The sequence below is a fragment of the Leopardus geoffroyi genome, chromosome E1, assembly GCF_018350155.1.
Source record: "Leopardus geoffroyi isolate Oge1 chromosome E1, O.geoffroyi_Oge1_pat1.0, whole genome shotgun sequence".
Lineage (NCBI taxonomy): Eukaryota > Metazoa > Chordata > Mammalia > Carnivora > Felidae > Leopardus > Leopardus geoffroyi.
The window spans coordinates 1,552,749-1,580,256 of NC_059330.1; the positions used below are offsets into that span (position 1 = coordinate 1,552,749).

Genomic DNA, 27,508 nt, shown 5'->3' on the forward strand with positions numbered 1-27,508 from the left:
CCGACGTGTTTCCGGCCTTAAAGGCATTTCGCCCTTCCCTTTAAGACGCACCGCCCCTTCTCAGTCACTCCCAAGATGGCGGACCTACTGGGCTCCATCCTGAGCTCCATGGAGAAGCCACCCAGCCTCGGGGACCAGGAGTCTCGGCGCAAGGCCCGAGGTGAGGACCCCAAATCCGCAACCGCCTTTCTTCGCCCGGTTTTCAGGACCACACTCTCCCCCCTTCGGACGCTGCCGCCGCCTCAACCTTGAAAGACCCCCTCACAGGCCCCTACGGAGACCCCCAGAGTCCCTAAAAGGGCTGCCGGCCCGCCCGCTCTTGTTAGCGGGCGGTGATTGGCTACCTCAAGCCCAGCGCCGCCTCCCGCCTCTTCCCTACTGGCCTTCCGCAGTCCTTGTTTCCAATTCGCCGGCGAGCCCGCCCGTCCGCCGCTGTCGTGCTCTGATTGGCTGGCTGCCTCCAGCCCCTGGGCGTTCCTCGCCCGCCCGCCCGCCTCGCCCCGCCCGCGGTTCGGGGGGGGGGTGGGGGGGGTGGGGGCGTGTCCGGCCCGCGAGTCCTGGCAACCCCCAGCCGCATTCCGATTGGGTCCAGGGCACGCCCGTCCGCCACCCCTTCGCCTCTATTGGCCAGCTGCACTTAGAGCTCTGCCCACGAAGTCTTGTCCCACCTTCCTCGGGCCCACCCCGCCCCCAGCGCCTCCGATTGGCGGCCGGGTCCTTCGGGTGCCCTGCGCCCCCTCCCTGAGCACCTGCCCTGCCGCGTCCCCGCCGCCCCTCCCTCGAGGTCAGCCTCCCAGCCCCCGGCTGCCGGCGGATCGCGCTAGTGACTGGAGGGACTGGGACGCTCCTGCCCCCGAGCGGCTCCCTGCGGGCGGGCTCCTCCGCGCGGGGGCCGGGACCCTGGGGTACCGTCGCGGATCCCGCAGCCCCGAGCGCGCAGGAAATGATCACCCCGCAGTTTGGTAGCCACCTTGCAAAATAATTGTCACGAGGGCAATGACCCAGGGGCCCTGACCCGGTGAGCGGACAGAGCTCGGAGGAGATCGGGGACGTGTGCGAACTGGACACTGGAATTCGTGCTCTCCCTGACTGCCTAGGCGAGGCTCACCAGCGGCAGTTGGTGGACCAGGAAGCTGAAGTGCATAGTGTTAGGTACTCGCTTGAGGTCACAGGGTTACTAAGTGGTAGGGCTTTAAACCTGGCTTTAAACTGGAGTTAAACCTACTCGATTTTTTTTTTTTTGCCAACATTTTTTTGTTTTTTAACGTTTATTTTTGAGAGAGAGAGCATGAGCGGCAGAGGGGCAGAGAGAGAGGGAGACAGAATCTGAAGTAGGCTCCAGGCTCTGAGCTGTCAGCACAGAACCCAACTCAAGGCTCGAACCCACGAACCTTGAGATCATGACCTGAGCCGAAGTCGGGCACCTAACCGACTGACCCCTCAGGCGCCCCTTGGCCAACATTCTTAACCTTAATCTTACGCCACTTCCTCAGATGCAGAGGGACCCGTTAGAGAGCTGTCAGTGGTCAAGATAAGATGCACTGATGGCAAAGCCCCTGGGATGAGAGAAAGAACGCCTAGCCTGAGCTATCAGGCCCTGGGGCCACGGAGACAAACGGCAGGGGAGGTGAGCAGGGCGCCTGCCCTCCAGCAGCCCAGAGTCTGGCCCGGGAGACAAATACAAAGTTACATTATGTGGGTTCTCAGCACCTGCTCTAGTGGCTGTCTGAACCAAATGTGCTTTGGGCCCAGAGGAAGCGGCAACTGTGACTCATGGTGGGTCTCGGTGTGCAAGAGGAGGAGAAGCACTCCAAGCAGAAGGAGCCACAGGTGCAAAGGCCTGGGGTGGCCAGGCAAGCGGGAGGCGGCTCGGGACAGCTGCCGGGATTTGGTCCAAGGAAGTGGAATCAAGGGTGTGAGGGATTTGAGGTGGCCAGAAAGGGGCGGGGGCGCTGAGACCTGAGCTGGGGGAGCTCCTTCGCAGCTCACCTTGGACTTGGATGCCTGCGCTCCCAGAGGAGGAGGGGGCCTGTCCCTCCAGCGTCATCCTGTCCGTAGAAGTGAGAAGTGGGGGTGTCACAAAATATAGGAAGTTAAATAATTTCCCCTTTCTTGCGTAGACGCTGCGACAGGAAGCTCTTGAAGGCCAGGCCCAAATCCGCTCTCCTGACCTCCCCAGCTGTCTCCCGATTCCTCGTGTGTCGTGGGCATGAAATAAATGTTAATCGGATTCCCCAGCGGGGTTGGGAAACGGGACCTTGCTGTTCCCGCTGCACGGCGGGCTCTTGCAGGGCAAAGCTTGGTCTGTGTCTGTGCCACGGGACCTAGCACAGCGCCACGTACGGAAAACGTACGAACCGACGCTTGGCAGCAGTCCCCCCGCTCTCCCAGCGGGCCCGGGTCCCCTTGGCAGCCTGACGGACCCTCCCCGCCCGTGCCTCCGCCCCTGGCCTCACGCTGCCCTTTCTGCCCCCAGAGCAGGCTGCCCGCCTGAAGAAGCTTCAGGAACAAGAAAAACAACAGAAAGTGGAGTTTCGGAAAAGGGTGAGGACAGCGGGAGATGTCACAGGCAGCTTCAGGGAGGACCTTGGATAAGTTAGAGTTGGAAGGTGGAGGACTCGGGTTTCCCCAGATGTCTCCGGGGAGGAGCCTGGAAGCCAGTGGCGTGGAAGCTGGGAAAGGCGTGGGGAGGCGATGGCCCGATGGCCCGGCTAGGGCGAGGGATGCTGGGACAGAGCGGTCCTCCCATGCCATCCTTCTCCTTCTCCCAAGATGGAGAAAGAGGTGTCTGATTTCATCCAAGACAGCCGGCAGATCAAGAAAAAGTTTCAGCCGATGAACAAGATCGAGAGGAGCATCCTGTGAGTGTCCCCGGCCTGGGCGGCTGGGCAGGGAAGGGCCAGCAGGGACTCGTGAGAAGGGGGTGCCGCCCCTCCCCCCCCCCCAACCACCACCACGGTGCCGCACACTCTCCCCTCCGCCCTCCCTTCCCAGACACGATGTGGTGGAGGTGGCTGGCCTGACGTCCTTCTCCTTCGGGGAAGATGATGAGTGTCGCTACGTCATGATCTTCAAGAAGGTGAAAGGCCCGAGCTCTGCGCTCCCCTGTCTCGTCTTCGGCCTGTGCCCACCCCCCCCCTCCGGGGGAGAGGCCTGGGGTGCCTGTGGACCCTTGACCCCGGCATTCCCCTGTCCCCAGGAGTTCGCGCCCTCAGATGAAGAGCTGGAGTCCTACCGTCGCGGCGAGGAGTGGGACCCCCAGAAAGCCGAGGAGAAGCGCAAGCTGAAGGTGAGCCGCGAGGGGCAGGCCCTGGAGCCTGCGGCCCAGCACCCCGACTCAGGCCCCCTGAGCGCGGGCCTCCCTCTGCACCCCCAGGAGCTGGCCCAGCGGCAGGAGGAGGAGGCAGCCCAGCAGGGCCCCGTGGTGGTGAGCCCCGCCAGCGACTACAAAGACAAGTACAGCCACCTCATCGGCAAGGGGGCGGCCAAGGACGCGGCCCACATGCTACAGGCCAACAAGACCTATGGCTGTGGTGAGGCCCGGCGGGGCTGGGGAGGGCAGAAGGGAGGGGGGGAGCGCCGGACGGCAGGCAGGGGAGAGGCTGTGTTAACGGGGCTCCCACCCTCCTCGCCCCCCAGTGCCCGTGGCCAACAAGAGGGACACGCGCTCCATCGAAGAGGCCATGAACGAGATCCGGGCCAAGAAGCGGCTGCGGCAGAGCGGGGAAGAGCTGCCACCGACGTCCTAGGCGCCCCAGCAACCGGGGCGGGCCGGGGACAGGGGGACAGGCTGCTGCTATTAGGACCCATCCTGGAGCCCCACCTCCGCACCGCCTCCCGTCCGCGGGCACCGGGCCGGGGAGGCGGGTATGTGACTTGTCACTGTCCGAGCTCGGACCCTCGAGTGGTGTGTGTGCGCTTGCGCGTGAGTGTGCGAGTGTGAATGCACAGGTGGGTATTTAACGTGTATTATTCTCCTTTCTCCTCGGAATTTTCTTCCCCACGGGGGCTGGGATTACTTTACACTCAGTAAACACTGTTTGACCCAATGTCTTGGTTTGTCTGAACAGGGAAAGGGGGGTCCTGGGGAGGAAGGGAATTTTAGGTTGATTAGTGTGACTGCTGTTTGTGTAGACCAAGGATGGCCAGATACTGGCGCTCTCAGGGCAGGGGGGGATGGGGGAGGGGGTCCCGAAGAGGTACGATCTGTGGGGCTCGCTCCATGGAGAGTTTTCACACTCACTCCCACGCAGCTGCCCCTCGGGTGGGTCACACTCTCGGCCCCGCCCCCCCTCCCTTCCCGGAGCCGGTTCCACCCGCCTTCAGTGCCCCTCTGGCTGCGTCGGCGGCGCCCCCTTCCCCAGCCTCCTTCCAAAGTGTGACCCCACCCCCCTCTCCTGCCCTCTGGTCCCTGCGGGTGATGCGTCTTTCCTTCCCTTCCCGCCCCGCCTGTCCGCTCAGAGACCCGCACCTGCTCACTCGCCACAAGGACCACACCGTGTCTATGTTGGCACCGGCGTTTATTTCCCAGGGAGGGGCTTGTGGGCCCAGGTCTGTCCCATGGTGTCTTGTGGGGTCTCAGAGCCTCCAGCTTCTCACTTGGCCTTCGGGTTACGGAACTTGCGTCCGGCAAAGACGGCCTTGTTCCCAAGGGCCTCCTCGATCCTAGAAGGCAGGTGAAGTCAGGGCTGTGCCTTCCTACCCAACGGCCCTCGGCTCCCCCCGTCCAGGCCCCCTGCGCCCACTGCACCCCCATACCTCATGAGCTGGTTGTACTTGGCCAGGCGCTCTGAGCGGCAGGGGGCACCAGTCTTGATCTGAGGAAGAAAAGGGAATTTGGAGGACTGTGTGAGGCTAGAGAAGCCAGATCCGGCCTGGCCCGGAGGGAGCTTCCCATGGTGGCGGTCCAACCCAGGGATGGGAACCCAGGGCCCCCAGGAAACTTGGGTCAGACGTTTGGGAGTCGTGAGTACCTGTCCCGTGCAGAGCCCCACCACGAGGTCAGCGATGAACGTGTCCTCGGTCTCCCCGGAGCGGTGGCTCACCATCACCCCCCAGCCGTTGGACTGGGCCAGTTTGCAGCTGGGCAGAGAGCATGCTCGATAAGGCCAACTGACCGGGGCCCCAGAGGGAAAGCCAAGGGCCGGTGGGGCTTCTCCCTTCCATTTGGGGGAGGAGGCCCTTCGCAGGCAGGGGAATGACTAAGTTCTTGGGGAAGGAGCAGAGAAGGGGCGACTCTAGATTCTGAGTCTGGGCCCTGGACGTGCTGGTGGGAAGGAAGGCAGGATCTAGGAGGGAGGAGTGGCGGCAGGACACGGCGGGGTCACCTGGGCAACGCTCCGGGGTCAGGAGGGTGGGGACGGGGCGGGAACCAGGGAAGGCGGACGTGGCTGGCCAAGCAGAGCTGGGGCGGAGGAAGGCCGCGGCCCCCCCGGGGCCAGGAGGCACTCACGCCTGGATGGACTCAGTCACGGAGCCAATCTGGTTGACCTTCAGCAGCAGGCAGTTGCAGGCCTTCTTCTCAACAGCCTGGGCGATCCTCTTGGGGTTGGTGACCGTGAGGTCATCCCCCACGATCTGGATGTTAACCCCCGAGAGGAATGAGGTCCAGGTGGCCCAGTCATCCTGGTCAAAGGGGTCCTCAATGGAGACCACTGGAAGGGGATGGGAGAAGAACCGGGGTGAAGGTCAGAAGAGTTGGGATGGGGATTTCGACGGGGCTCAGGACAGCCAGGGGCTTGGGCAGGAGCCACAGGACGCGTGGGGGTCTCACCAGGATAGTTCTTGATGAAATTCTTGTACAGCTCCCCCAGCTTCTCCCCAGTGATGTGCCGCGCGGGATCATCGGGAGACTTGAAGTCGAGATCGTACTTCCCGTTGCGGTAGAACTCAGACGCCGCCACGTCCATGCCGATCACCACCTTGTCTGGGTAGCCAGCCGCCTGGATGGCCGTCTTCAGCAGCTCCAGGGCTGGGGGAGGGGCAAGAGGGCGCCTGAGGCTCCAGGGCGCCCTGTCTCTGCGGCCCCCTCCACTGTGGGGACGCGGGGTCCTGCCCCTCAGAGCTCACACTGACCTTCATTATTCTCCAGGATGTTGGGCGCGAAGCCGCCCTCGTCGCCCACGTTGGTGGCGTCCTTCCCGTACTTGGCCTTGATGACCCCCTTGAGGTGATGGTAGACCTCGGCGCCGATGCGCATGGCCTCCTTGAAGGAGCTGGCTCCCACGGGCAGGATCATGAACTCCTGCATGGCCAACTTGTTCCCGGCGTGGGAGCCCCCGTTGATCACATTGAAGGCCTGTGAGGGGGAGGGGGAGCTCAGACCCGGGCCAGGGGCTGGGAGGGATCTAGAAGGAATGGGGAGGGTCCGGGTGGAATCCTGGCTCTCCTGATCACCAGCTGAGTGCTCTAGGGGGGAGTGCTTTCGCTCCTCAAGGTCTCTTTCCTTGTCGCGGTAAGACAGGGATACCACCTGCTTACCTGCAGGACCTCGCACTGAAAATTACGGAAGCGGAACGCAGCGTTCTCAGCGTGCGGCCGCTTCGGGCCGGGTAGTGACGCCGACGTGGTGCTTACCACAGCCGGTGCTCCCCGTGTTCTGTGAGCTCAGTTCATGCTCACAGCAGCCCTATCAACTAGGCACTGTGATCATCCCCATTTCACAGACGGGGAGACCGAGGCAGAGAGCGGTGACACACTCTTGCCTGAGACCACACAGCTGGTGAACAGGCAGGAACCTAGCGGCTCGTCTCCAGAGCTGCCCCGTTAATTAACGATAAGTGGCAACGTTATTAGCGAGATAAAATTCAAAGGGTTGCCAGCAACAGGAAATTGGGTTTAATAAGGATCAGGGGAGACAGAAAGAAATGCCGAGATCCTCGCCACGAAGAAGCACTTGATCTGCTCCGGGGGCCTGGGCTGGGACTAGACGCTGGAGCTCTCACTGAGTCTGGCAGTGGAATGCGAAGGCACAGGGTTGTGCCAAGGGAAGGCAGCAGAGGCTTAAGGGAAGGCTTGGATTGTGGGAAAGAGGGAGGGGCTGGGCCGCGGCTGGAGACGTTCCACCGCAGGAAACCGTTTCTTTGGAGCTGGGTCTGGAAGGTAGCCTTTCCAGGGGCAGCTGGTGCCCCGCTCCCTGGGCGGGGCGGCTCAGCCACTGTGGCATCCGGCGAGGGCAGCTGCACTCACAGGCACGGGGAGGACCAAGTCCGGGTTGCCCGCGAGGTCTGCGATGTGCCGGTAGAGCGGGACCCCCTTCTCGGCCGCGCCGGCCTTGCACACAGCCAGCGATATGCCCAGGATGGCATTGGCCCCAAACTTGGCTAGAGGAGGCACGCACAAAGAGACAGTGAGAGCTTCTCCCCCAGCGTCTGGCGTCACCCCAGGAAGAATCCGGAACCCCACACCGCTGGGCATCAAGAGCTCGTTAACAGATCTCTCCCCAGCCGCCCAAGGTGCTCTGGGAGCCCCCACCCCAGGGCAATGTGTCAGCCTCGCAGCCGTGTCCACGGCCCGCCAGGCCCGGCAGAGGGCAGGCGTCAGGAAATGCCTGTGCGGTGAATAAAGATCCATCCAGCCACGATGTGCCCCGAAATGTGGGACACAGAGATCACCTAACCGGACCTCAGTTCTGGGGTCTCTCCCATCCCCCCACATCCCTTCCCTCCCCCTGGAGCTTGACTCACACTTATTTTCAGTCCCATCCAGCTCGATCATAAATTTGTCAACTTTTTCTTGATCCACAACGCTTAGTTTCTGGAAGGAGAGGTCAGAGAGGGGAGAACACAGGTCACATGCGGGAGGCAGTGCGGGCATTTAGGGTGGACAGGACAGGACGGCTGGCCAAGCAGGGCCCCTCACACCTCCCAAGCAGGGGTGGCTTAGGGAGAGGCAGCTGGGGGGGGGGGCTGCGGTGGGAAGCAGGCGCCCTCTTGCCTTTTCCAGCAGAGCGGGGCCTAGGGTCTTGTTGATGTGTTCCACGGCCTTCAGGACCCCTAGACAGGCCGGAGGAGGGGTTTCAGATCTCCGATACCAGCAGGCCTCTTCCTGAGGGTTCCAGTGCCCTAGCCCCCTCACCCCCACCCCCACCCCAAGGGCCTTGGGCGCCCAGTCCTGAAACCACCGCCCACAACAGGCGCCTCCAGCGATGGGCCGCCCTCACCTTTCCCCAGGTAGCGGGATTTGTCTCCGTCTCTCAGTTCCAGGGCTTCATAGATGCCCGTAGAAGCTCCGCTGGGCACAGCTGCTCGGAATCGACCTGGGCGGGTTGAATGGGAAGGTCACGCAGGGTCCCGGCCGCACCCAAGGGGCCGAGGCGTCCTCTCTGAGCCCAGGGGCAGGGGGCAGTGCAGGGGGAGGTTCCCGCTTCTCTGGGAGACAAGGCCTGGGAAGAAGTCCTGGGGGAGGGGATCCCACAGAAAGGAGAGGATGTGGAGCGGGACGGGGGAGGGGTGGGCCTGTGTTACCCTTGGCTGTGTGCAGGTCCACCTCTACGGTGGGGTTGCCCCTGGAGTCCAGGATTTCCCGGGCAAAGATTTTCTGCATGGCCATGGCTGCAGGACAGGAGGTGTAACTTAGTGTGGACAGTTGATCTCCCTTAAGGAGCCCGAAATCCCTTGCCCTTTAAGAGTCTTCCCCACCCCAAGAAGGCAGGTGCTGGAGCTAAAAATACCCCACAAAAAGGTCACAGAGAAAGAGGCTGGCAGCAGCCCCCTCCCCCACTCAGGGCAGCTCCTATTCCACCCCCAACCTGGGAATCCAGGGGCCCCTCCTAGAACTGCTTGCATTGTGGGCAGCCTGGACCCCCGTCCCGGAAAAGCTGCACTGAGGTCTGCTCCCTCAGCCTTCCGCTCGAGCACTGCCCTCTCCCTGGCCCCGCTGGCCCTCAGACCCTCTTCTGCTGTTCTGGTTCGCATCTTCCCGCACCTCCAAAATCCGCGGGGACCCCAAATTCCCCACCTGGCCCCAACTCCCCCTCCCCTTTGCAATCCACCTCCACCTGCCTCTCTTCACAGCCTTCAGGGTGTGGTCAGTCCCTGGTCCTGGGCACCCCCAACCTGCGTGCTCCAACCCTTCCAATCAAAGCTTTCTCCAGCGGGGGGGGGGGGGGTCCCAGGAGGAAGACACGCCTGACACAGCCCCCCCTTTCTCAAACCAGCACCCCCCTCCCCCTTCACTACCCCCCATCGTCTGGGACTGCAAGATTCGCCAGACCTGAGATGTCTCCGCTGGGGGTCTGGGGTGAGCTCCGAGTCTGGATGGCAGCTGGGACAGTGTCAGCTCACCCCCTCTCGGGCCGGGCATTTATCCCCGAGCCACCCTGTGCCCCGGCCAGCCCCGCCCCTCTCTCCCTCTTCGTCCCCCCCCCCCCCCCTCCGCACTGGGCTGCCAGCCAAGTGCCCACTACAGCCTAAATCAGAAGCCTTTGGCCCTGGGCACCTGCCCCCTTCCCAAAGGTCAATGACGACCCCTCCTTCCTCTGTATCCCTCAACACAAACCCCTACTTTTAATTCCAGCCCCGGGGAGGGGCTTGGGAGGGCCTTCAGATCGGGGGTCTCCCCCTCCCCGGGATTACCGTACCATTTTGCAAAGGTTAAAGAGGAACCAGTGCCCTTTAGCAAAGGCCAAGGGTAACCTGAGCCCTGCAGGGCTGGGGAGGGGGCCTGGAAGAGGGGCTGCAGGATTGACATCCACACATGCTCAGCTCACTTGGCAGGCGTCTGGTCGCCTCTGCCGTCGGTCGGAGAAGGGGCCGGGGGCGTGGGCAAGCTTTGAGGTGTAAACCCCCCCCACTCGGAAGGCGAGAGAGTCTCACCTCTCAGGGTCCTCATTGCGGCCTCTCTCGGCCGCACCCCACCCTCCCCGCTCCGGGCGGGCGAGGGGGGTGGGGGAGGGGGCGGGGAGACGAATTTAGACGGGCCCCCAAGAGTTGGCGCGGCTTCCCACTGATAGCGCTGGGACAGCACTTGTCGCCCAGCGTGGCGACTGGCAGACGGGGAGCCTCTCTCCCGGCCGACCTCGGGCGATTCGGGGCGCGGCCTCCGCCCGCCAGTGAATGATGTTAACCGGGAGTGCACAAAATGAATGGCGGGAGGACGGGTGGCCCCTGCGGGGAGGTGGGTGTCTGCCGGGGCGCGCACCCGCCCCTCCCCCCACCCCCGGCCGCGCCCTCCCGGGATTTTTCCGGCCCGGGGTCGGGGGTGCGGCGGGGCAGAGGTCGGGAGCCGGCGGGCGGGGAGCGCCGCCACGTGCCCGAGCGCCGGCCCCGCCCGAGCGTCCCGGTGACTCAGCCGCGCGGCTGTCGAGGAACGGGCTCGGGGGGCGTCGGTGCCGGGAGCTCGGGGCGGCCGCGCGGGGTCGCGCGCCCCAGGCCTGGGAGGACCAGCGGGACGCCCCTCCCCCAGCACCGGAAGCGGCCCAGCCCCTCGGCGCCCGGCGCGCGCGGGGCCGCCCCACCTGAGCCGCCGCGGGGCCCTGCCCACCGCTCCGCGCCGGGCGCCGGGTGCGCTCGCCGCGCTCAAGTTCTCAGCCGAAGTTTTACCGAAAAGAAGGAAAAAACCCAAGGGGCCCAAACGGGAAGGGACTTTCCCCTGACTGAAAAAGTTGCAAAGCGTGAGGCCTCTTGGTATTCTTCCGCTCTGAAAAGTAGTCCCGCCCCTCCGTCCCGCGCGCGATGACCTCGGCGGCGCCGGGTCGAGGGGCGCGGCCGGGGGCGCGAAGTGCTCGGCCGGGGGGGGAGGGGCGGGGAGCCCGGGGAGTGCGGGTGAGGCCTGGGACCGGAGCTGACCCTGCGGAGGGTCATCCCCGGGAGGTCGGCTTGTGCCACTCGGGCTGATGCTAGAGACACGGATGTCCCCGCGGGGATGCCTTGAGCTCCGAAGACGGCCTGGGTATTTGTCTCATCCCTCTTGGCTCCCGCGCGCCTTAGCTGCCTATGGCCGAGCGGAGCAGCGGCGCCGCCGCCCCCTCCGGTCGGCGGGAGACACGTCCCCGGCCCGCCCGCCCGCCTCCGCGGGGGGTCCCGCCGCCCGCTTCCCCGCGCGCCCGCGCAGCCGGCCGCTGGCTCCAACCGCCCCGCGCCCTCCCGCCCGGCCCGGCCCAGCCCCGCGCAGGCGCGGGCGCACGCGCCGCCGCCGCCGCTCCTGCCCTCCGGCGGAGGTGGGGGAAGGGGGAGCCGTTCCGTTTAACCCTGAACACCCCGCACCCTCTTCGTTGCGCCCAATTCGCAGCTCGCCAATTCCTCCTTTCACTTTCCTTCCTCCCTCGGGCTCACTCCCTTCCCCGACACCAAAGTCCGATTTATATTCCAGGCGAAGTGGAGCGAGCCCGGACCCTAACCTTCCCCTGCCACCGCCCACCCCCCCCCCCCCCCCCGCATCCTTTTACATAGCTTTCCACCCAACTCTGCAAATTTTGCAATAGGGGGAGGGATTTTTAAAATTGCATTTGCAAAGTTCGGTCTCTGGGCAGGCGAGGGGGGGAGGGAGGGAACGGGGAGCAGGCCCCGCCCCTGCCGCCCTTTGCAAATAAAAATCTGGGGGGGGGGGGGGGGAGGAGCAGGAAGTGGCGGTGCGAGGGCTGCTGCACAGCTAGCAGAGCCGCGGTCCGGACGGCAGCGCGTGCCCCGAGCTCTCCACCTCCCCCCGCCCGCCAGCCCGAGGCCCCCGAGCCCAGCCCGCGGCCCCAGCAGCAGCGCCCAGAGCAGCCCCAGCAGCAGCGCCATGGCCGGGTGGAACGCCTACATCGACAACCTCATGGCGGACGGGACCTGTCAGGACGCGGCCATCGTGGGCTACAAGGACTCGCCCTCCGTCTGGGCCGCCGTCCCCGGGAAAACCTTCGTCAACATCACGGTAGTGCGACGCCCGCGCGCCCCGGGGCACCGGCCGGCCCGGACCCGGAGGGAGGGACTGGGGTGGGGGCGGGCGCGGTCCGGGGAGGACGGCGCAGGGCCGGCACCGGGTCCTGGCCCCGGACACGGCGCGGATGGCGGTTGCACGTGAGCGGGCCCTCCGCTGCCCCCCGAGCCCTACGCCCCGGGGCGGCGGCGCCCGTGCCTCCCGCCGCCCCGCTCCCCGCGACGGGGCGTTACATCCGGGGCACAGGGCGGGGAGGGGCGCGCCGCCCGGTGCCGAGGCCCACTTCCGCCTCGTCTAGGGCGGGGCGGGCTCCGCCGGGGCCGGGGACCGGCCAGGCGCCTGGGGACCCCCGGCCCCGCTTCCGGCGGCCGGCTCTCGCCCCGCCACCTTTGTTCCTCCCGCCGCGGGAGGGAGCCCCGGGCGCGTGGCCTGGGTCGCACGCCGGTCCCCGGGGCTCCCCGCCCTCCCGGCTCCGTTAGAGAGGGCGAGGCCGCCACACGCCCCCCCCCCCCCACGGGTCGGCACGCTGTGCCCCGCATTCCTGGGAGGCCCGTCCCGGAAGTCCCCTCGCCCTCCCTTCCCGCCATCCGGCGGGGCCCGGAGCGGGGGAACTTTGTGGGAAGTTGTAGGGCAGCGTGAGCTGAGGAATGAGGGATGACTCCTGCTGTCCCCATCACCACCTCCCCTGTCCACACTGCCCGGAAGTGGGGAGGGGGAGCGGAAGTTCGGGAGGGGGGGAAGGGGATTTCCGGGCGGGAGGGGACCGGATGTGGGGGTTTGGGGGGTTAGGGGGAGGGGGGAGAAAGGTTCCCTGGGGTAGTGGACCCGAGGGCTGGGTTTGCGGGTGTACCCCTGGGCCCCCTTCAGAAGTTTTCCAACTTTCCCGGAAGGCCCCCAGGGCTCTGCTTCCTCATCTTGGGGCACAGATACCTGGACCTACCCTAAGTCACTTGGAGACCCAGGCGTCCGGGCCCCTAACAACTCCTGCAGAACCTTTGACCAAATAAGGGCAAAGTTGCTTCTCCTGCTTCGCCCGCCCCCTCCCTTCCCCTCTGAGCTTCTGCTTTTCCTGAAGGAGAGTTCTGTGCATCCAAAGGCTCCCCATTCCATTCCACTCCACTCCTTTCCCTGGATTTTGGCCCCCTTTATTTCCTGGATTTGCTTTCCCTATTAAATGAGATCGAAATTTCCAGAGGAATATGTAGTCCCTTCCTAGGACCATTTTCTGGGTTTGAGGACCATGATCTTTTTGTGCACGAACTTTCAACAGCCCTTTTAAGGGTTTTTCAAATTTCTTAGATGTGCACAAAGCAGGTAACCTGTCCTCCTCGCTCGGGGGTGGGGGAGGGGTTCTAGCTTCCCCCTAGAAGTCGGGGGCAGGTGGGTCCTTGGAGAAGAGGGTGGGAACCTCGGTGTACTAACTTTGATGGGCGCTTCGTTCCCCTTCCAGCCAGCTGAGGTTGGTGTCCTGGTTGGCAAAGACCGGTCAAGTTTTTTCGTGAACGGGCTGACACTTGGGGGCCAGAAATGCTCTGTTATCCGGGACTCGCTGCTGCAGGACGGGGAATTTACCATGGATCTCCGTACCAAGAGCACCGGCGGAGCTCCCACCTTCAACATCACTGTCACCATGACTGCCAAGAGTGAGTTTCTCTTAATCTCAGCTGCTCCAAGATCCCCAGTGTACCTCCTGGTAGTCTTTTGGGTTCTTTTTCTGTGTGGTTCCCCCCAGTACAAAGGGATCCTAACAGCCTGCTGGATGCTGGGACGCCGGATAGTTCCTCCGGTTGTGTCTCAGTTCCTCATCTTGTAATATAAAGAGTTGAACTGTGTTACCTCTTCAGTTCCTTCCTGCCCTGAGACTTTCAGAGGAAAAACTCCGTTTTCTTGGAAGAGGTAGACTGGTGGTCAGAATTTGGCACTTAAACTGGGTCTTTTGAATTCTTTTGTTAAAACCTGGAGGTGGCAGGCCCAACCCTGGTTATTTGTAGCCTGAACCAGAGTCCGCGGTATGCAGGCTTCTGGCCCCTAAATTTTAGCTTGTTCCTCTCCAGCTTTGAGCTTGATTTCCCCCTCCTGAAAAGCCCTATTGTTTCAGGGTGACTGACAGCCTGCCTGTGTGTGTGGGGGGGGGGGTGGGAAAGAGGAGGTTGGGTTACAGCCCCCAGGGCTGGACAGCTGCTGAACAGCTGGCCGGGGGTGGAATCGGGACACCTGGGTCCTAGCCTCCTTTCTCTTTCCTCCAGCGCTAGTCCTGCTGATGGGCAAAGAAGGTGTCCACGGCGGGATGATCAACAAGAAATGTTATGAAATGGCCTCCCACCTGCGGCGTTCCCAGTACTGACCTCGTCCACCCCTCCCCCCCACCACCCCACTGCTTTTGCACCCCTCTCCTTCCCATACACACACGTACACCATTTTTATTTTTTGGGCCATTACCCCACACCCCTTGTTGCTGCCAAAACCACATGGGCTGGGGGCTGGGGCTGGATGGACAGACACCTCCCCCTCCCTGTACCCCTCCTGTGTGTGGTTGGAAAACTTTTTTGTTTTTTGGGTTTTTTTTTTTTTCTGAATAAAAAAGATTCTACTAACAAGGTGCTGTGTGGTTTGGCCTGGGTGTCAGGATGGACTGTCCCCATGACCTGCCTCCTTTATTTTGGCTTTGGGTTAGAAGGGGGTTGAGGGCATTACAACCCCCTTTATCTTGGCTTTGGGTTAGAAGGGGGTTGAGTCTAGAAATTTGAGCTTCCTTGCGCCTGGGCCAGGCCTAAGCACCTGCCTCTAGCCTACCTGGTCAGGTGGCCCAGCCCTTCCACAGTGGCACTTCCTAGCTGAATTGGGAGATAATGGAAAAGAGCCAGTCCGTCCCAGAGAATGGGTCCAGGCCTGCGGGCAAGGCAGGGCCAGTTGAGTCATCCTAGTGTGGGTGGGGCTCCCCCTCTCTGAGTCACAGTAAATGCCTGCTGGGGCTGTCCCCATGGCTACAGGTTATTCTCCAGGCACTCCCCTGCCCCTTTATGGCAAAAAAAAAAAGGAGGGGGGCAATTACCCCCAAGGATAAGGAGTTCACCTATGTGAGAATGAGCTCACTCTTCCTCAGTTCACAAAAACTGTTTTATTAACCCCGAAAATGAAGACCCAGTCCCTCTACACCCTCAACCCCTTCAAAAGGATGGGGTTGGGCAAGGGAGAAACCTGGGGTGGAAATGTCCCCTGTCCCTCAATCCAGGAAACCGGAGGGAGGAAAAGGGGCTGTGCAAATAGGTCTGTGGGGGGGTGTGGGGGGGGGCCAAGGGGATTATTAGACCAGCTCGGCAGCTGAAGAGGAGGGAGCGGGCGGGGGATCTGCTGGAGATCCAGGGAAGGCCAGAGGGGTTGGAGCCAGGGAGCCGAAGGAGGTGGGAGGTGTGGGGCTGGAGCCCAGAAGCGGGGTCCGTTCTGAGACAAGTTGGTCCCCTGGCTCCCCTTCTTCATCACCCTCTGGCCCCTGAGTTTCGTCCTCCTGTTCCTCGTCCCCAGGACCCCGATGGACAGGCTGCTTGCAGATGGGGCAGGTCTTCCGGGTCTGGGTGAGCCAGGGGTCCACACAGCGGCTGTGGTAGGCTGCAAGAGGCATGGGGTGGGGTGGTGGGGGGAAGGGGTGAGGCACCGGCGCCTGCGGGGAGGCCTGGGGGCCCGGGCACAGGGAGTGGAGGCCTTACCATGAGCACAGGGGAGCACCCTCAGCCTGTCCCCGTCCTCATACTCGTCCAGGCAGATGGCACAGACGTCATACTGGTCTCCTGCGGGGAGGAAGGGAGTCCTCCCGCTGAGCCACCCTGAGCCCGAAGAAGAGCTGAGAAAGGGCAGGGTGAGGCCACAGGAGGGCACGAGGAATCAGGGGTTCGAAGGGAGGAGCAAAGAGAAGCAGAGGTAAGAAGGGAAGTGGGTTTCTTAGGGGGAGGAGCCGAGGGGGGGCAGGGCTCTGGCTACAACCTTATATGGGCACTGGAGGCTCCAGGACCCAGAGACCCAGCCCCCCTCACCTGTGTCTTCCTCCCCACTCCTGCCACGTCTCTGCTCTCTCCACCTCCCCTACAGGCAAGGTCAGTCCTCCATTCGTCCCCCAACTCTTCCGTTTGATCACCCGTGCTTTCCACCGCCTGCCCCATTCCCGTCCTGTCCTCACCGGCCGTGTGGGTAGAGCGAAGGAGGGGTCGCATCTCTGCCCCTGGTCTCCTGAGCTCAAACTCCTTTGGAACCATCTGGGAGAAAGGCCCCGTCTCCCCCTTGTGCCCCTCACCCTTCTGATAGTCATGCGTGGGAATCTGTTTCAGCTGCTCTTTGGTCAGTCGATTCCGCTGGAGCCGTTTCCGGTGCTGGACACAACGGACTATCTGGGGAGGCGGGGGGGGGGGGGGGGGGAGCGGACGGATCCACTTTAGGGAGCAAGACTGGGCCAACCCAGCACAAACCACCGCCACCTCCCGACCTAGATCCCGTCTGGCTTTAGAGGCCTCCAGCCCTCCCACCGCACTCCCCAGGCTACTCACCATCACTGCTCCCATGGCCAAAACCAGCAGCCCCACGATCCCTGTAAAAGGGATGAGGTAGTAGCCCAAAGGGAAGCTGTTGTCTGGGACCAGCAGCACCCGAGCCCTGAGAAAGGAAGACCCGTATCAGAGGAGCGGGAAAGACAAGGAAGAGGCACAGGGTGGTGCTGGGTGAGGCCCACAGACGGGGAAGGCGTGAGAAGAAAGTCCAGAGGCAGTGTATGAAGGGCCCCGGAGCCCGGCCTCCAGGGTGGCGTGGAAAGACGGGGGCAGCGGGAAGCAGGGCATGTCCTACCCCTTCTCGTAGACAAAGAGGGTGCGCAGGTACTCGGAGCTCCTCTCCCCGATAAACACAGACGGAATCCAGATCTGCTGCTGGATTTCCTCTGCAGGGATCAGTGCGTCACCCCGGGGACCCGGTCCTCCCCTCGCATCCCCGGCTAACACTGCTGACGCGGTGGCTCTTTCGCTCCATCCCGCCCGCCCAAAGGACTGACTCGTTTTCTCCAAGCTCTCAGCGCCCCCACCATCTCAGCCTCAGCCCGCCCATCCACACCCCCGACCTCACCGCTGTTCCACACCATGTTCAGAAGCTCGTTGGAGTTCACGTTGTGTACCACAGCTGCACCGTACCCAGCCTTCTGAGCATTGAGGACCTAGGGCGACGAGGCACGGGATGGGGTGTAAGGGACCGTCGCGGCCCTCGCCTCCCTCCACTCCCGGCGCCTTCTGTCACCCTCCGCTTCCCAGCCCCCCACTCCACATTCAGCAACCTTGAGGTCAAAGTTGCAGTCGAATCTTCGAAGCAGTGCAATAAAGACTGACCCGTTGACCGGGGCTGGGGGCGGTGGGGCAATGGGGCTGCAGGCATTGGCCGGGTGAGCCTCCACAAGGAAGCCCTGGGGAAGGGAAGCAAACAGCAGTTGGATTTCACCTGCTTGGGGTCCGCTCCCCACAAGGGCCGACCAAGCACACTGGCTCCCTCGTGCTGCACATACTCTGCCCCTCACTTTTCGTTTGTGGGGTGGGGGTGCCCCGCCCGAGTCAGGTACATCAAACAGCATCTCGTGACCAGACCTCCCACCACCTCTCTCCCTGCACCGGATGGGCTTACGCCCCACACTCTGCGCTGATTCAAACCCTGCCACCTTCCAGGCTCCCACATCATAAACCAATTCTCCACTCATCCACGTCCCTTTCTCTCAAGCTCCACTTCACATCTCCTTCTGCAGCACAAACTCCTACAGAACATACTCCCCTCTGTTAAAAAAAAAAAAAAAAAATCCCCAAATCGAATCACTTGTGCTAGGCCCCACATCGCCAAACTTGACACCTGACTGAATTACAATTTCAAGCCTCCCCACGAGAATGGAATCTTAACCGGTCGATCTGGAATCACTTGGTCAGGACGGCTGAGGTCCTCTGTGGGATGGACCCCTGCCCTCCCTTTAAGAAAAGTATCCTGCCACAATCACCTTTACTGCTAGCCGAACTTACTTGTTCCGCCTCTTCTTGCCTATAAAAAAGCCTTTTGTTTTTCTACACCTCTTCTAAGTCCCGTCTGCTAGGTAGGATGCCGTCCAATTTAGCCAAACTGTTATCTAAAGCAGTCAGACCCTTTAAAAGTCCCACACTTAGACTTTGTTTTCCTGCCTTCAATTATTCAACTACCCATCTTACAAACGACTGGCCCAAAGAAATTCTTGCCGAACGGCAGCCTTCGTGAAATACCCCAAAACTCCTTATCTAACTTCATTCTCACAATAACCCTGGGAAAACGTCTCTTACCCCATTTTACAGGGAAACAAACCAAAGGTGCAGAGACATACAACGACTTTGCCCAACCTCATAAAACCTACGAGTGGCTCCGAAGACGCTACTGATAAGCACCACTTCGCCCCGCCTCTTATCTATCTCCGTGTCCATCACAGGGCTCAGAGTTCCAGGAGCCGACTTGGTCTTCTCCCTCCAGATTCTGAATTCCACGCTACATGTGCTCCTGCACTGAGCTCCTAACCTGCCTCCTCTCCCACCTCCAGCTTCACGCAAGGGCAAGGCTCCTCCACCCCCACCCAGAAGAGAGGATGCAGGGAAACAGACAAAAGGGAAGGAAGTCACCTGAAGTCCCTCTTGGCTCAGGGCAGCCCCAAAGAGCGCTGGCAGGTCTGCAAAGTCCATGCTGGCATTGTGGTCCGAGGTCTGCGCACGAGAGAGTCCATGTTGCCCCTGAGCCTGCAGCCCCGCCCCCCCGTACCCTTCCCCCGCCAGCCCCCGGACTCACCGCTCGAATGAGCCCGCGGGTGGGGGTCGCTCCCCAGAGCACGGCAGCCACAACCACAGGAAGCGGGAAGGCCGCGGGGTGCATGGCAGCGGGAGGGGAGCGGCAGGAGAGGCCGCGTCCCGGTAGCAGGAGCAGCAGCGGAGGTGCGCGCGCTCTCCGCCTCTCCTTCAGGATCCCAGGGGTCCAACCGCCCCCAGGCCCCGCTTCCCAGCTACATGGGGGCGCGGGGAAGGAACCCCGGGTTCGGGAGTGGGGCAGCCAACCCGTTCGGTGAGGGCGGGGAAGGAGGCACTAAACGTATCCTACTCGGGTACAGGGACAAGCTCGGGAAGGGAGACCAAGGCAAACATAGGTGACAGAAAAACTTCTGGGTGGGGGCGCTCGAGGAGGCGGGACTTCCGGACAGGTGGGCTGTCTTCCCAGCTGCTGGAGCAGGGCTTCCGGGAAAGAAAGTCAGGCCGCCTCCAGCCCTGGGTGCCCGGGAGGAAGGACTTCCGGTCCTAAAAGGCCGTCGAAAGAAAGGTTAGAGGTAGAGGGAGTGCCTCTGCAGATGCAGGGAGCGTCGAAACCCCAGAAAACCTAATCGCTTCCCCTTCAATGCCCGGGATTTTGGAGCTGCCCGCTTTACAAACCTCTCCACTCCGGCCGCCGCGGCGGCTGCGGTGCCTTCAGGTCTCGCGAGAGTCCTCACCACACCTTCCCTTCCACGAGCTGTGTGCTTGCCGTGTCTATCGCGAGAGACACTTCCTCCCTCCCCCCCTCCCCCAAATCTGGCTTCCCGAGGTCACTTCGTCTCGCGAGATCTCCTGACTTTTCCCGCGAGTCCAATTCGGTGAAAACTGCGTCTAAGCGATGGCTTCCTAAACCAGCCACACCCCTTCCCGCACCCAGCCTCGAAGCCCCGCCTTCGGCCCCGCCCTCCTCCCGGTCTCCTTTGCGCCGCGCGCCTGCGCCTGCGCCGGCTTCCAGCTGGAGCTGGACCCGAGAGCCGGAGGGGCGTGCGCGCGCGCCCTCGGCCCTGTTGCGCGCGCGGTGTCACCTTGGGCGCGAGTGGGGCCGCGCGCGCGCAGGACCCGGCGCTGGGGGCCATTGAGTGGCGATGGCGGCGACGGCGAGTCCCGGGGCCGGCGGGATGGACGGAAAGCCCCGCACCTCCCCCAAGTCCGTCAAGTTCCTGTTTGGGGGCCTGGCCGGGTAAGCTCTGGCCCCAGGGATGGGACGGGAGGAGGAAGGGACGGGTGCAAGGAACCGGGCCCGGTTCATCTTTGGGTCTGTTGCGGCGAACGGAGCCGGCTCGGGGTCAGCGCGGCCCCCGGCGTATTGTGAGGTCCTTGATGGGCCGTCAGGACCTCTTCACCCACTGCAGGACCCCTGCTGGTCTGCGTACTGGGTCATTGCTCGGCTTTCCCGGGTTGTGTGGGGTTCCAGGTCATTGCATGGCTCCGGTCGCGCTACGTGAAGTCCCAGGTCATGAATGCCCACCTACTTTCCCCCGGGGTCGGACTGCTTCCAGTTCCAGGTCACCGCTTGACCCCCTTGGAACTGCTCGGAGCACTTTCATTGCACGGTCCTCGTTGGATCACTGGACTTTTCAGATCTCTTGTTCTTGGTCGGAGTAGAAGCTTATGCACATACCCACTAGTCTCCTGAACGCTTAGTTAATCACGTGAAAGGCTTTGCACTTTGTGATCCCTTGTTGCCAGGTTCCAGTGGGCATTGGTAGGTCCGAGACACGTGGCCCTTGACTCTGCTTCTGCCTTCCTCCAGGATGGGAGCCACAGTTTTTGTGCAACCGCTGGATCTGGTGAAGAACCGGATGCAGCTGAGCGGGGAAGGAGCCAAGACACGAGAGTACAAAACCAGCTTCCATGCCCTCACCAGCATCCTGAGGGCAGAAGGGCTGCGGGGCATTTACACTGGGTACTGAGGCCACAGGAGAGGGGGCAGGGTACGGGCTGGCAGCTCCTGGACCTTGGCCTGATGCACTGACTCCTTCGCTCCCCAGGCTGTCAGCTGGCCTGCTGCGCCAGGCCACCTACACCACCACCCGCCTTGGCATCTACACGGTGCTGTTTGAGCGCCTCACTGGGGCTGACGGTACACCCCCTGGCTTTCTGCTGAAGGCCCTGATTGGCATGACGGCCGGTGCAACTGGTGCCTTTGTGGGAACACCAGCTGAAGTGGCTCTCATCCGCATGACCGCCGACGGCCGGTGAGTTCCAGGTCAGGTGGCACCCTAGCTCCATTCCCTGGAATCTGAAGTCAGAGGACTGGGTTCTTATCGTTGGTCTGGAGCTGGGCATTGATGTGTTCTGGCCTCCCTTTCTTTGCTCCTGTGGGGCGGTGGGGGGGGGAGTCTATCCTGAGCTCGACCCCTTCCTGTCTTCCCACCAGGCTTCCGCCTGACCAGCGCCGGGGCTACAAAAACGTGTTTAATGCCCTGATTCGAATCGCCCGGGAGGAGGGAGTGCCCACACTGTGGAGGGTGAGTGAAGGGGCCGGAGGCTGGGGCGGGGGGGGGGGTCACGTCCCCACCGTTTCTGACACACACCGCCCCCTCCTCTCCACAGGGCTGCATCCCTACCATGGCTCGTGCTGTCGTGGTCAACGCGGCCCAGCTGGCCTCCTACTCCCAGTCCAAGCAGTTCTTACTGGACTCAGGTGAGACCCAGAGCTGGGCTCTTGGCCCCTGGCCTGGCCTGGGCCAACTCTGAGCTGACTGTCACCCCACTCTGCCTCCCCCAGGCTACTTCTCCGACAACATCCTGTGCCATTTCTGCGCCAGCATGATCAGTGGCTTGGTCACCACTGCCGCTTCCATGCCCGTGGACATCGCCAAGACCCGGTGAGCGTGCAGGCCCGGTCCCGGAGGGGGATAGGAGGGCCCGCTTTATGTCTCTCAAGCGCCTGCTTCCTCCTCTCCAGGATCCAGAACATGAGAATGATTGACGGGAAGCCAGAATACAAGAACGGGCTGGTGAGGAAGCTGGGCTGGGGCTCAGGCTGGAGGGTGGTGACGGTGGTGGGGAAGAGGGACACAGCCCTAGAAGCCAGGCCTTAACCCTGTCTGCCTGCCCGTTTAGGACGTGCTGGTGAAGGTTGTCCGCTACGAGGGCTTCTTCAGCCTGTGGAAGGGTTTCACGCCCTACTACGCCCGCCTGGGCCCCCACACCGTCCTCACCTTCATCTTCTTGGAGCAGATGAACAAGGCCTACAAGCGTCTCTTTCTCAGTGGCTGAGGCAGGCAAGGGGCCCAGAGCCGGTGTGCCAGGGCTCCCCTCACCCGCTGCCCCCACAGTCAGTGTGCCCCCGGGGGCCTGGACTCCGCTGCCCTGGGCCCCTGTATTTATTTTTCCTCCACGGTCTGGTTCTCTCCTTTGCGGTAAAGGACTTTGGCCTGTCCTACCCCTGCGTCACCTCGCCCTCCCTGTCCCGATCCTCGTGACATCTCTGCCCCTGGCTGTGCCTCAGAGGGAGCTGGGAAACTCCCTGAGGATTTCCGGTCTCCTCTTGGGTGTTAGTTTCAGGGCATGTAGGACAGCAGAGGACCCGCCTTCTCAGTGGGTAAACCAAGGCAGAGCTGAGGGGACAGGAGACGGCAGAAGCCGTTGGGATGGTCGCAAGGTCTGCAGTGGGAGGACGTGACCTTTCCTCCACCTCCCTGAGGACATGATCAATAAATCGGATTGATGACACCACCCCCAGATCTGGATAGTTGTGAGGGGGGTGGAGGGGAGGAAGCCGGACGGACGAGGGGAGGTCCCTGGGAAACCAAAACTGGAGTTTCTAAGCAAAGTTGTTAAAAGAAGAGGCAAACGCCGCCGTGTAAAACAGCGTTGTCGTCACAGCAGGTAAGGAAAACGAAAGCGCGGGTCCTGCCAGCCACCAGAGTCAGTCCGAGGATGTCAGAATCACCTCACGTGATTCCTAGGAAAAGCCTCCGGGCTCCCCTGGCTCTTACTGCGGCCCAAAGAGGGGGGAACAAGGAGTCAGTGGGGAAGGCTGACCCGTGGGAAGAGGGTGATTGAAAGAAATCAGCGTGGAGCTGGGGCCCCCAAAGCCTGGAGGCTGGAGGAGATGGGGTGTGTTAGCTAGAATCCTGATCTGAGCCCTACCCTGCGGAGAGTGACTACTTGCCCCGTTTTCTTTAGAAGAAAGATTCCCAGGCGGTGCCTCAAGGAGCCTAAAAACATCCTGGGGCATAAAAGGGCACTGGAAGGTCAACTGGAAGGAAGGCTGGGCAGCCTGAGGCCCCGAAGGCTCCTGAGCCAGGCCGGGGGACAGGCAGGCAGCAGGTGGGAACCATCTCCTTGGCAGAGCCTTGTCCGGAGAAGAGGTGGGGCTCGGCGGTCTGGCGCCCTCGCCGGGCCCTCCCAGTTCTGCCTCTCGCCTTACTCTCTCCGGGCACCTGCTGGCCTGGCCGTGGCGGCCACTCTGAGACACTGGGAGCCTGGAGCTTGTCCTTAGGAGGTTCCAAGTCCAGCAGGGAGGATGGCCTGGGAGCAGGCGGTAAAGGGAGGAGAGCAGCAGACCGTCGCAGGTACTCGGGCTGGATGGGGGCAGCGCTCCTGGCCGGCAGGAGAGCAGAGGCTCAGAGGGAGAATGCTGCAGAGCCGGTGATCTGGAAGTCTGCAACAGCTGGAACACAGGTGGTGAGGCGCCTGTTGTAAGAGGTTCGCTGGGTCCGCGCATAGAAGCCCTTGATGGCCAAGCTCGAGATTGATGTATCCAGGGAAGCATTCCAGGCAGGAGAGGAGCGCGGTCAGGTTTTCAAGCTGGTGCCATCTGGAGGAGGGGGTCTGGAGCCAGAAAGGCTCAGCTTGCACTCCCATTGTCCGGGCTGCAAGCCCTGGCTTGGGCTGGCGACCCCAGAGGAGAGAAAGCCCGGCTCGGTGCGCTGGGGAAAGGGCAGAGTCGAGAGAAGCAGGGGGGACGTGGGTTCCGTTTGCCTGTGTTCTAGCTTAGGAGTGGGAGGCTTCACTGAGACCACTCGGTACAACCCACTAAGGTGGGCACATCACCAGCCCCACTCCCATCCGTGCCTCGGACCTCAGCAGAGCAGGAGGCCCCGCCTTGGCTCCTCGGAGGCCCCAGGCACGGGGGCAGCTCCAGGGAAACTTAGGTTTTGAGCTGACACCGGTGCTCGCGGTGGTGAGGGGCTGCCCCCCTGGAGGAGGCAGGGGGCGTGGGTTGCCAGGCTGTTGGGTGAGGAGTGATCCAACTAGGGTGGGGGCAGTGGGGCCTCAGACAGGCCACTGTTTTCCTCTCCAAAGGAAAGGAACTTTTCTTCGTGAAGCTTTTTTTTTGTTGTTGTTGTTTTTTAAACACAAATACCTTACAGTGGTAGAAAACTTAGGAAATGCTAAGCGGAGGAAAAGAAAATAAAACCACCGTGTTTATGCTACCCAGGGGTCATCAGGGCCTGACGTTTGTTTTTTTTAATGTTTATATTTTGACAGACAGAGACAGAGCGTGAGCAGGGGAGGGGCAGAGAGAGAGGGAGATACAGAACCCGAGGCAGGCTCCAGGCTCCGAGCTGTCAGCACAGAGCCCAACGTGGGGCTCAAACTCACGAACCGCGGTATCAGTGAGCTGAGTGTTAACCAACTGAGCCACCCAGGCGCCCCGGGCTCCCATCTCGCTATGTCTCTTTCCAGCCCTTTTCAGTACACACGTGTGAGAGTGCTGATTGGTGCATCTCCTTTTTCCTGAAGCGTCCCCAAGGTGATGGCAATAGCCTAGCGGTCTGGGACCCTCCCCCGCCGCAGCATGGGGAGCCTTGTTCTATGAGCTCCTGGCTCCCGCATCTCCCCACCCCCGCGGCTTTGCCGAGGTTGTGCCCGTGCTATGGAGAAGAGGCTTCGGATAAAGGAAAAGTAATTACCCCCCCCCCCCCAAGCTAGATCCCGACAGGAAAGCCGTCGCATCACAGCCTCTCAAGGTCCCCACACCCCCCAGCCTCAGAGGCTGTGGCCAGAGTACCTAATGCCCACCGTGCCCAGCAGGTCCTGACCACGACCCAGACTCAGGGCTGAGGGCCGCCGTCCTGCCACCAGAGGCCCCACGCGGCCGTTAGCCCGCACCCACAGGAAGAGGCTGGAGCGGAAAGTGGGCAGTGAGCCTGCAAGGAAAAGGAGCCAGGCGCGGGGCACGGGCACTTGCTTCCCCCTCTGCAGCTCCAGATGCGTGGTGTATGTGGCTGTGGCCGGGGCCTGTGGCGTCACACGGCGGTCCCGGGCCAGTAGCAGGATAAGGACCGCGGAAGCAAACAGAAGCCAGAGGAGACCCAAAACGTAGAAGCCCAGGGGAAGGAGGCAGCACGTGTCCCGGCCGAGGGCAGGGTCATTTCTGGGGCTGCGTGCATTCTCTCGAGCCACCCCCTGAGCCTCTGGGAGGGTAGTTGTGGCACGTGGCCAGGTAGTAAGGAATGAGGTGGCTTTGGGGGTGGTTAAGAATGTGGTTGTTTCAGAGGTGGTTGGGGTGGTGGGGGGTATGGTGGGCTCCGGGGTGGGGGAGGTCGTGGTGGTGGGGGTCGTGGGGGGCTCCGGGTTGGGGGAGGTCGTGGTGGGGGGGGTCTTGGGGGGCATCGTGGTGGGGGTCGTGGGGGGCTCCGTGGTGGGGGTGGTGGTGGGGGGGGTTGTGGGGGGCTGCACGGTGGGGGGGGTCGTGGGGGGCTCCGCGGTGGTGGGGGGGGTCGTGGTGGGTTCCGGGGTGGTCACGGATGTATTCTGACTCTCAGTGGACTCTGGGGTAGAAGACAGATAGGGCGTCTGGCTGTGTGGATAACCAGCAGACGTTGGGTAGAGTGGGGGCCAGTGGGTTGTGCGGGCTTTGGCGTTGGTGGAGAGCATGACCCCAGCCACGGTGAAGGGGTCCTCGTCCTCATACTCGTCATAGCCTATGTCCGCATCCCCGAGGGTGGGGCAGCCCTTCCCCGGGTAGGTGTAGACCGGTGTGTTGGCCAGGTTGACGCATCGCACGCTTTCCACGTTGGGGGTCATGGCCTTGACGTCTACTCCCTCCTTCCACAAGTAGACGTTATTGGGGTTGTCCTGCAGCCAGCGAGTGAAGTAGAGGATCTCGCAGTCGCAGTACCAGGGGTTGCCGTGCAGGAAAGCGAAGGGCAGGAGGAGGTCCCCAAAGAAGTTCTTCGGGATGGTCCGCAGCCAGTTCCCCTGGAGGTACAGGGTGTCGAGCTCCTCCAGTCCGTCCAGGAGCCCGGGGGGCAGCTCGTTCAACTTGTTGTCGGCCAGGCTGAGCTTCCTCAGCCGGGCGGTGGGCGCCAGGAGCCCGGGCGGCAGCGTCTTCAGCTTGTTGCCGCGCAGGTAGAGCTCGTGGAGTTGGCTCAGGCCGTCCAGGGCACCGGGGGGCAGCGAGGTCAGCTCGTTGAAGGACGCGTCGAGGGTGTTGAGCGCCGGCAGGGCCCGTCCCAGCGGGGGCAGGCTTCGCAGCTCGTTGTGGGAGACGTCCAGGGTCTCCAGCGCGGGCAGCGTCCCGTCCATCTGCAGGTGGCTCAGCTGGCTTTGGCTCAGGTGCAGCTGGGCGAGCCGGGTCAGAGGCAGCAGGGAGGCCGTGGAGAAGGTGCCCAGGGGGTTCTCGCCCAGGCGGAGGATGGCCGTGTCGGCCGGCAGGTCGGGAGGCGGCGCCTTGAGCCCCCGGTTGTCACAGTTCACTTCCACCTGGCTGGTCACCTGGGAGACCTCGCAGACGGACTGGGGGCGGGAAGGGCTCGGCAGCAACAGCAGCAACAGGAGGAGAGGCATGGGGGCCTGGCCGGGAAGGGGGGGGGGGCTTAAGTGGGCACCTCTGGGCCCCGGGGCGCTAGGCCCCGCCCACACTCTAGCCCCCCCACCCCCACCCCCAGCCTCTGGGACCCCTGCCGACCGAGCTCCCACACGTCCTGTCCCCCCCCCCCCGCCGCCGCCCTCGCCCCCCAAAGCCTGGACAGCACCACGTCCTCGTCCTCACCCCTCCCTCGGGGCCCCCGTCCCCCAGCCCCCAAGTCCCGCTTACGGGCCAGTGCAAAGACCTCCGAAGGCACAGAGTTGCTGCCACAGTGACTCCGTCCTTCTCTCTTCCAGCTCCAGGGAGGGCCTGCTCAGGCAGGCGGCAGGAAGGGCTCAGGGATGGGAAGGAAACGCCAGCCCGATAGGGACTCCTGTGACCCGGGAGCTGTCTCCCTCCCGGACACAGGCCCTTATCATCTCCTTCCACGACTGTCCCCCGCGCTCCTTGTGGCTCCGTTCTCCCGCATGGCGGACTGGGACTGGACTCCAACCACCACCTTCCCCGGCTTTTAAGCCTCCGGCCGCCGCTCTCTGCCCCTCACTGTTGCCTTCTTGTGGTCGCCAGTGTTGACCCTCACCTCCCTCTGCCTTTTCCCCCTGTCTCTAGCATGGTCCCCCCCACCCCACCCCCAACCCACTGGCTCAGTTCTGGCCGAGGTCGCCAGTGCCAGCGCTCTACGCCCACTGGGCGCTTCTCCGTTATGATCTTAACGTGTTTTCTGCGACCCACGTCACCAGCGTCTCTTCCACTCGGGACTCATGACGTACACTCCTCTTCTCTGGCTGGACTTTCTTTGTAGATTCCTCTTTGGCCCTTCGTGAGAAGTTCACCCCTGGAGTTTGGCCTTTGGCCCTCTCCTTTTTTTTTCTTTCTTTCTTTCTTTCTTTCTTTCTTTCTTTCTTTCTTTCTTTCTTCCTTCCTTCCTTCCTTCCTTCCTTCCTTCCTTTCTTTGACATTTATTTTTGAGAGGGACAGAGCACAAGTGGGGAGGGGCAGAGAGAGAGAGAGGGAGACACAGAATCCAAAGCAGGCTCCAGGCTCCGAG

The 27,508-nt window shown here is 62.6% G+C and overlaps 6 protein-coding genes across 11 annotated transcripts; 3 read left to right on the forward strand and 3 right to left on the reverse strand.

The window, feature by feature from the left end:
- The first annotated feature begins 52 nt into the window (after window positions 1–52).
- On the forward strand, window positions 53–4,049 carry SPAG7 (sperm associated antigen 7). Of its 4 annotated transcripts, XM_045490083.1 has the most exons (7): window positions 53–160; window positions 2,477–2,544; window positions 2,773–2,861; window positions 2,995–3,079; window positions 3,200–3,289; window positions 3,377–3,533; window positions 3,640–4,049. In XM_045490083.1, the coding sequence occupies exons 1-7, from the start codon at window positions 76–78 to the stop codon at window positions 3,747–3,749; spliced, it is 684 nt and encodes a 227-aa protein (XP_045346039.1). In that variant the 5' UTR covers window positions 53–75; the 3' UTR covers window positions 3,750–4,049. The 4 variants fall into 4 exon arrangements, with proteins under 4 accessions (XP_045346039.1, XP_045346037.1, XP_045346038.1 ...); XM_045490081.1 differs by having other exon boundaries at window positions 2,995–3,289; XM_045490082.1 differs by having other exon boundaries at window positions 3,200–3,533.
- Window positions 4,050–4,503: 454 nt separating this feature from the next.
- On the reverse strand, window positions 4,504–10,241 carry ENO3 (enolase 3). 2 transcript variants are annotated; one of them, XM_045490087.1, is made up of 12 exons: window positions 9,816–10,241; window positions 8,466–8,552; window positions 8,162–8,257; window positions 7,936–7,994; window positions 7,686–7,755; window positions 7,189–7,322; window positions 6,076–6,298; window positions 5,774–5,971; window positions 5,453–5,654; window positions 4,974–5,082; window positions 4,759–4,817; window positions 4,504–4,665 (listed from the first exon to the last, which is right to left on the reverse strand). In XM_045490087.1, exons 1-12 carry the CDS (start codon window positions 9,829–9,831, stop codon window positions 4,596–4,598), a joined length of 1,323 nt encoding a protein of 440 aa, XP_045346043.1. In that variant the 5' UTR covers window positions 9,832–10,241; the 3' UTR covers window positions 4,504–4,595. The 2 variants fall into 2 exon arrangements, with proteins under 2 accessions (XP_045346043.1, XP_045346044.1); XM_045490088.1 differs by lacking the exon at window positions 9,816–10,241 and adding an exon at window positions 9,214–9,345.
- An 890-nt stretch (window positions 10,242–11,131) lies between these two features.
- On the forward strand, window positions 11,132–14,456 carry PFN1 (profilin 1). Its single transcript, XM_045490092.1, has 3 exons — window positions 11,132–11,853; window positions 13,310–13,502; window positions 14,106–14,456. Exons 1-3 carry the CDS (start codon window positions 11,722–11,724, stop codon window positions 14,201–14,203), a joined length of 423 nt encoding a protein of 140 aa, XP_045346048.1. The 5' UTR covers window positions 11,132–11,721; the 3' UTR covers window positions 14,204–14,456.
- Window positions 14,457–14,958: 502 nt separating this feature from the next.
- Window positions 14,959–18,788, reverse strand: RNF167 (ring finger protein 167). Of its 2 annotated transcripts, XM_045490089.1 has the most exons (9): window positions 18,676–18,788; window positions 18,513–18,593; window positions 17,168–17,293; window positions 16,963–17,050; window positions 16,690–16,780; window positions 16,395–16,500; window positions 16,145–16,238; window positions 15,564–15,644; window positions 14,959–15,465 (listed from the first exon to the last, which is right to left on the reverse strand). In XM_045490089.1, the coding sequence occupies exons 1-9, from the start codon at window positions 18,757–18,759 to the stop codon at window positions 15,164–15,166; spliced, it is 1,053 nt and encodes a 350-aa protein (XP_045346045.1). In that variant the 5' UTR covers window positions 18,760–18,788; the 3' UTR covers window positions 14,959–15,163. The 2 variants fall into 2 exon arrangements, with proteins under 2 accessions (XP_045346045.1, XP_045346046.1); XM_045490090.1 differs by lacking the exon at window positions 17,168–17,293.
- A 783-nt stretch (window positions 18,789–19,571) lies between these two features.
- SLC25A11 (solute carrier family 25 member 11) lies at window positions 19,572–22,373 on the forward strand. The gene is made up of 8 exons (XM_045490091.1): window positions 19,572–19,869; window positions 20,443–20,595; window positions 20,681–20,887; window positions 21,070–21,160; window positions 21,246–21,336; window positions 21,421–21,520; window positions 21,601–21,652; window positions 21,759–22,373. Exons 1-8 carry the CDS (start codon window positions 19,775–19,777, stop codon window positions 21,912–21,914), a joined length of 945 nt encoding a protein of 314 aa, XP_045346047.1. The 5' UTR covers window positions 19,572–19,774; the 3' UTR covers window positions 21,915–22,373.
- A 2,262-nt stretch (window positions 22,374–24,635) lies between these two features.
- Window positions 24,636–26,794, reverse strand: GP1BA (glycoprotein Ib platelet subunit alpha). The gene is made up of 2 exons (XM_045490020.1): window positions 26,689–26,794; window positions 24,636–26,444 (listed from the first exon to the last, which is right to left on the reverse strand). Exon 2 carries the CDS (start codon window positions 26,436–26,438, stop codon window positions 24,636–24,638), a length of 1,803 nt encoding a protein of 600 aa, XP_045345976.1. The 5' UTR covers window positions 26,439–26,444; window positions 26,689–26,794.
- Window positions 26,795–27,508: the final 714 nt, after the last annotated feature.

Coding starts and splice junctions, on each gene's coding strand:
- SPAG7 (XM_045490081.1), top strand. CDS start 76: ATGGCGGACCTACTGGGCTCCATCCTGAGCTCCATGGAGAAGCCACCC. Junction 161..2,476: donor GTCTCGGCGCAAGGCCCGAG/GTGAGGACCCCA, acceptor TTCTGCCCCCAG/AGCAGGCTGCCCGCCTGAAG. Junction 3,534..3,639: donor CAACAAGACCTATGGCTGTG/GTGAGGCCCGGC, acceptor CTCGCCCCCCAG/TGCCCGTGGCCAACAAGAGG.
- ENO3 (XM_045490087.1), bottom strand. Junction 8,258..8,465: donor GGACCTGCACACAGCCAAGG/GTAACACAGGCC, acceptor CAACCCGCCCAG/GTCGATTCCGAGCAGCTGTG. Junction 7,995..8,161: donor ATCCCGCTACCTGGGGAAAG/GTGAGGGCGGCC, acceptor CGGCCTGTCTAG/GGGTCCTGAAGGCCGTGGAA.
- PFN1 (XM_045490092.1), top strand. CDS start 11,722: ATGGCCGGGTGGAACGCCTACATCGACAACCTCATGGCGGACGGGACC. Junction 11,854..13,309: donor AAACCTTCGTCAACATCACG/GTAGTGCGACGC, acceptor TTCCCCTTCCAG/CCAGCTGAGGTTGGTGTCCT. Junction 13,503..14,105: donor TGTCACCATGACTGCCAAGA/GTGAGTTTCTCT, acceptor TCTTTCCTCCAG/CGCTAGTCCTGCTGATGGGC.
- RNF167 (XM_045490089.1), bottom strand. CDS start 18,759: ATGCACCCCGCGGCCTTCCCGCTTCCTGTGGTTGTGGCTGCCGTGCTC. Junction 18,594..18,675: donor CCCGCGGGCTCATTCGAGCG/GTGAGTCCGGGG, acceptor TCTCGTGCGCAG/ACCTCGGACCACAATGCCAG. Junction 15,466..15,563: donor GGTGCTCCCCTGTGCTCATG/GTAAGGCCTCCA, acceptor TGCCTCTTGCAG/CCTACCACAGCCGCTGTGTG.
- SLC25A11 (XM_045490091.1), top strand. CDS start 19,775: ATGGCGGCGACGGCGAGTCCCGGGGCCGGCGGGATGGACGGAAAGCCC. Junction 20,888..21,069: donor CGCATGACCGCCGACGGCCG/GTGAGTTCCAGG, acceptor TCTTCCCACCAG/GCTTCCGCCTGACCAGCGCC. Junction 21,521..21,600: donor GTGGACATCGCCAAGACCCG/GTGAGCGTGCAG, acceptor CCTCCTCTCCAG/GATCCAGAACATGAGAATGA.
- GP1BA (XM_045490020.1), bottom strand. CDS start 26,438: ATGCCTCTCCTCCTGTTGCTGCTGTTGCTGCCGAGCCCTTCCCGCCCC.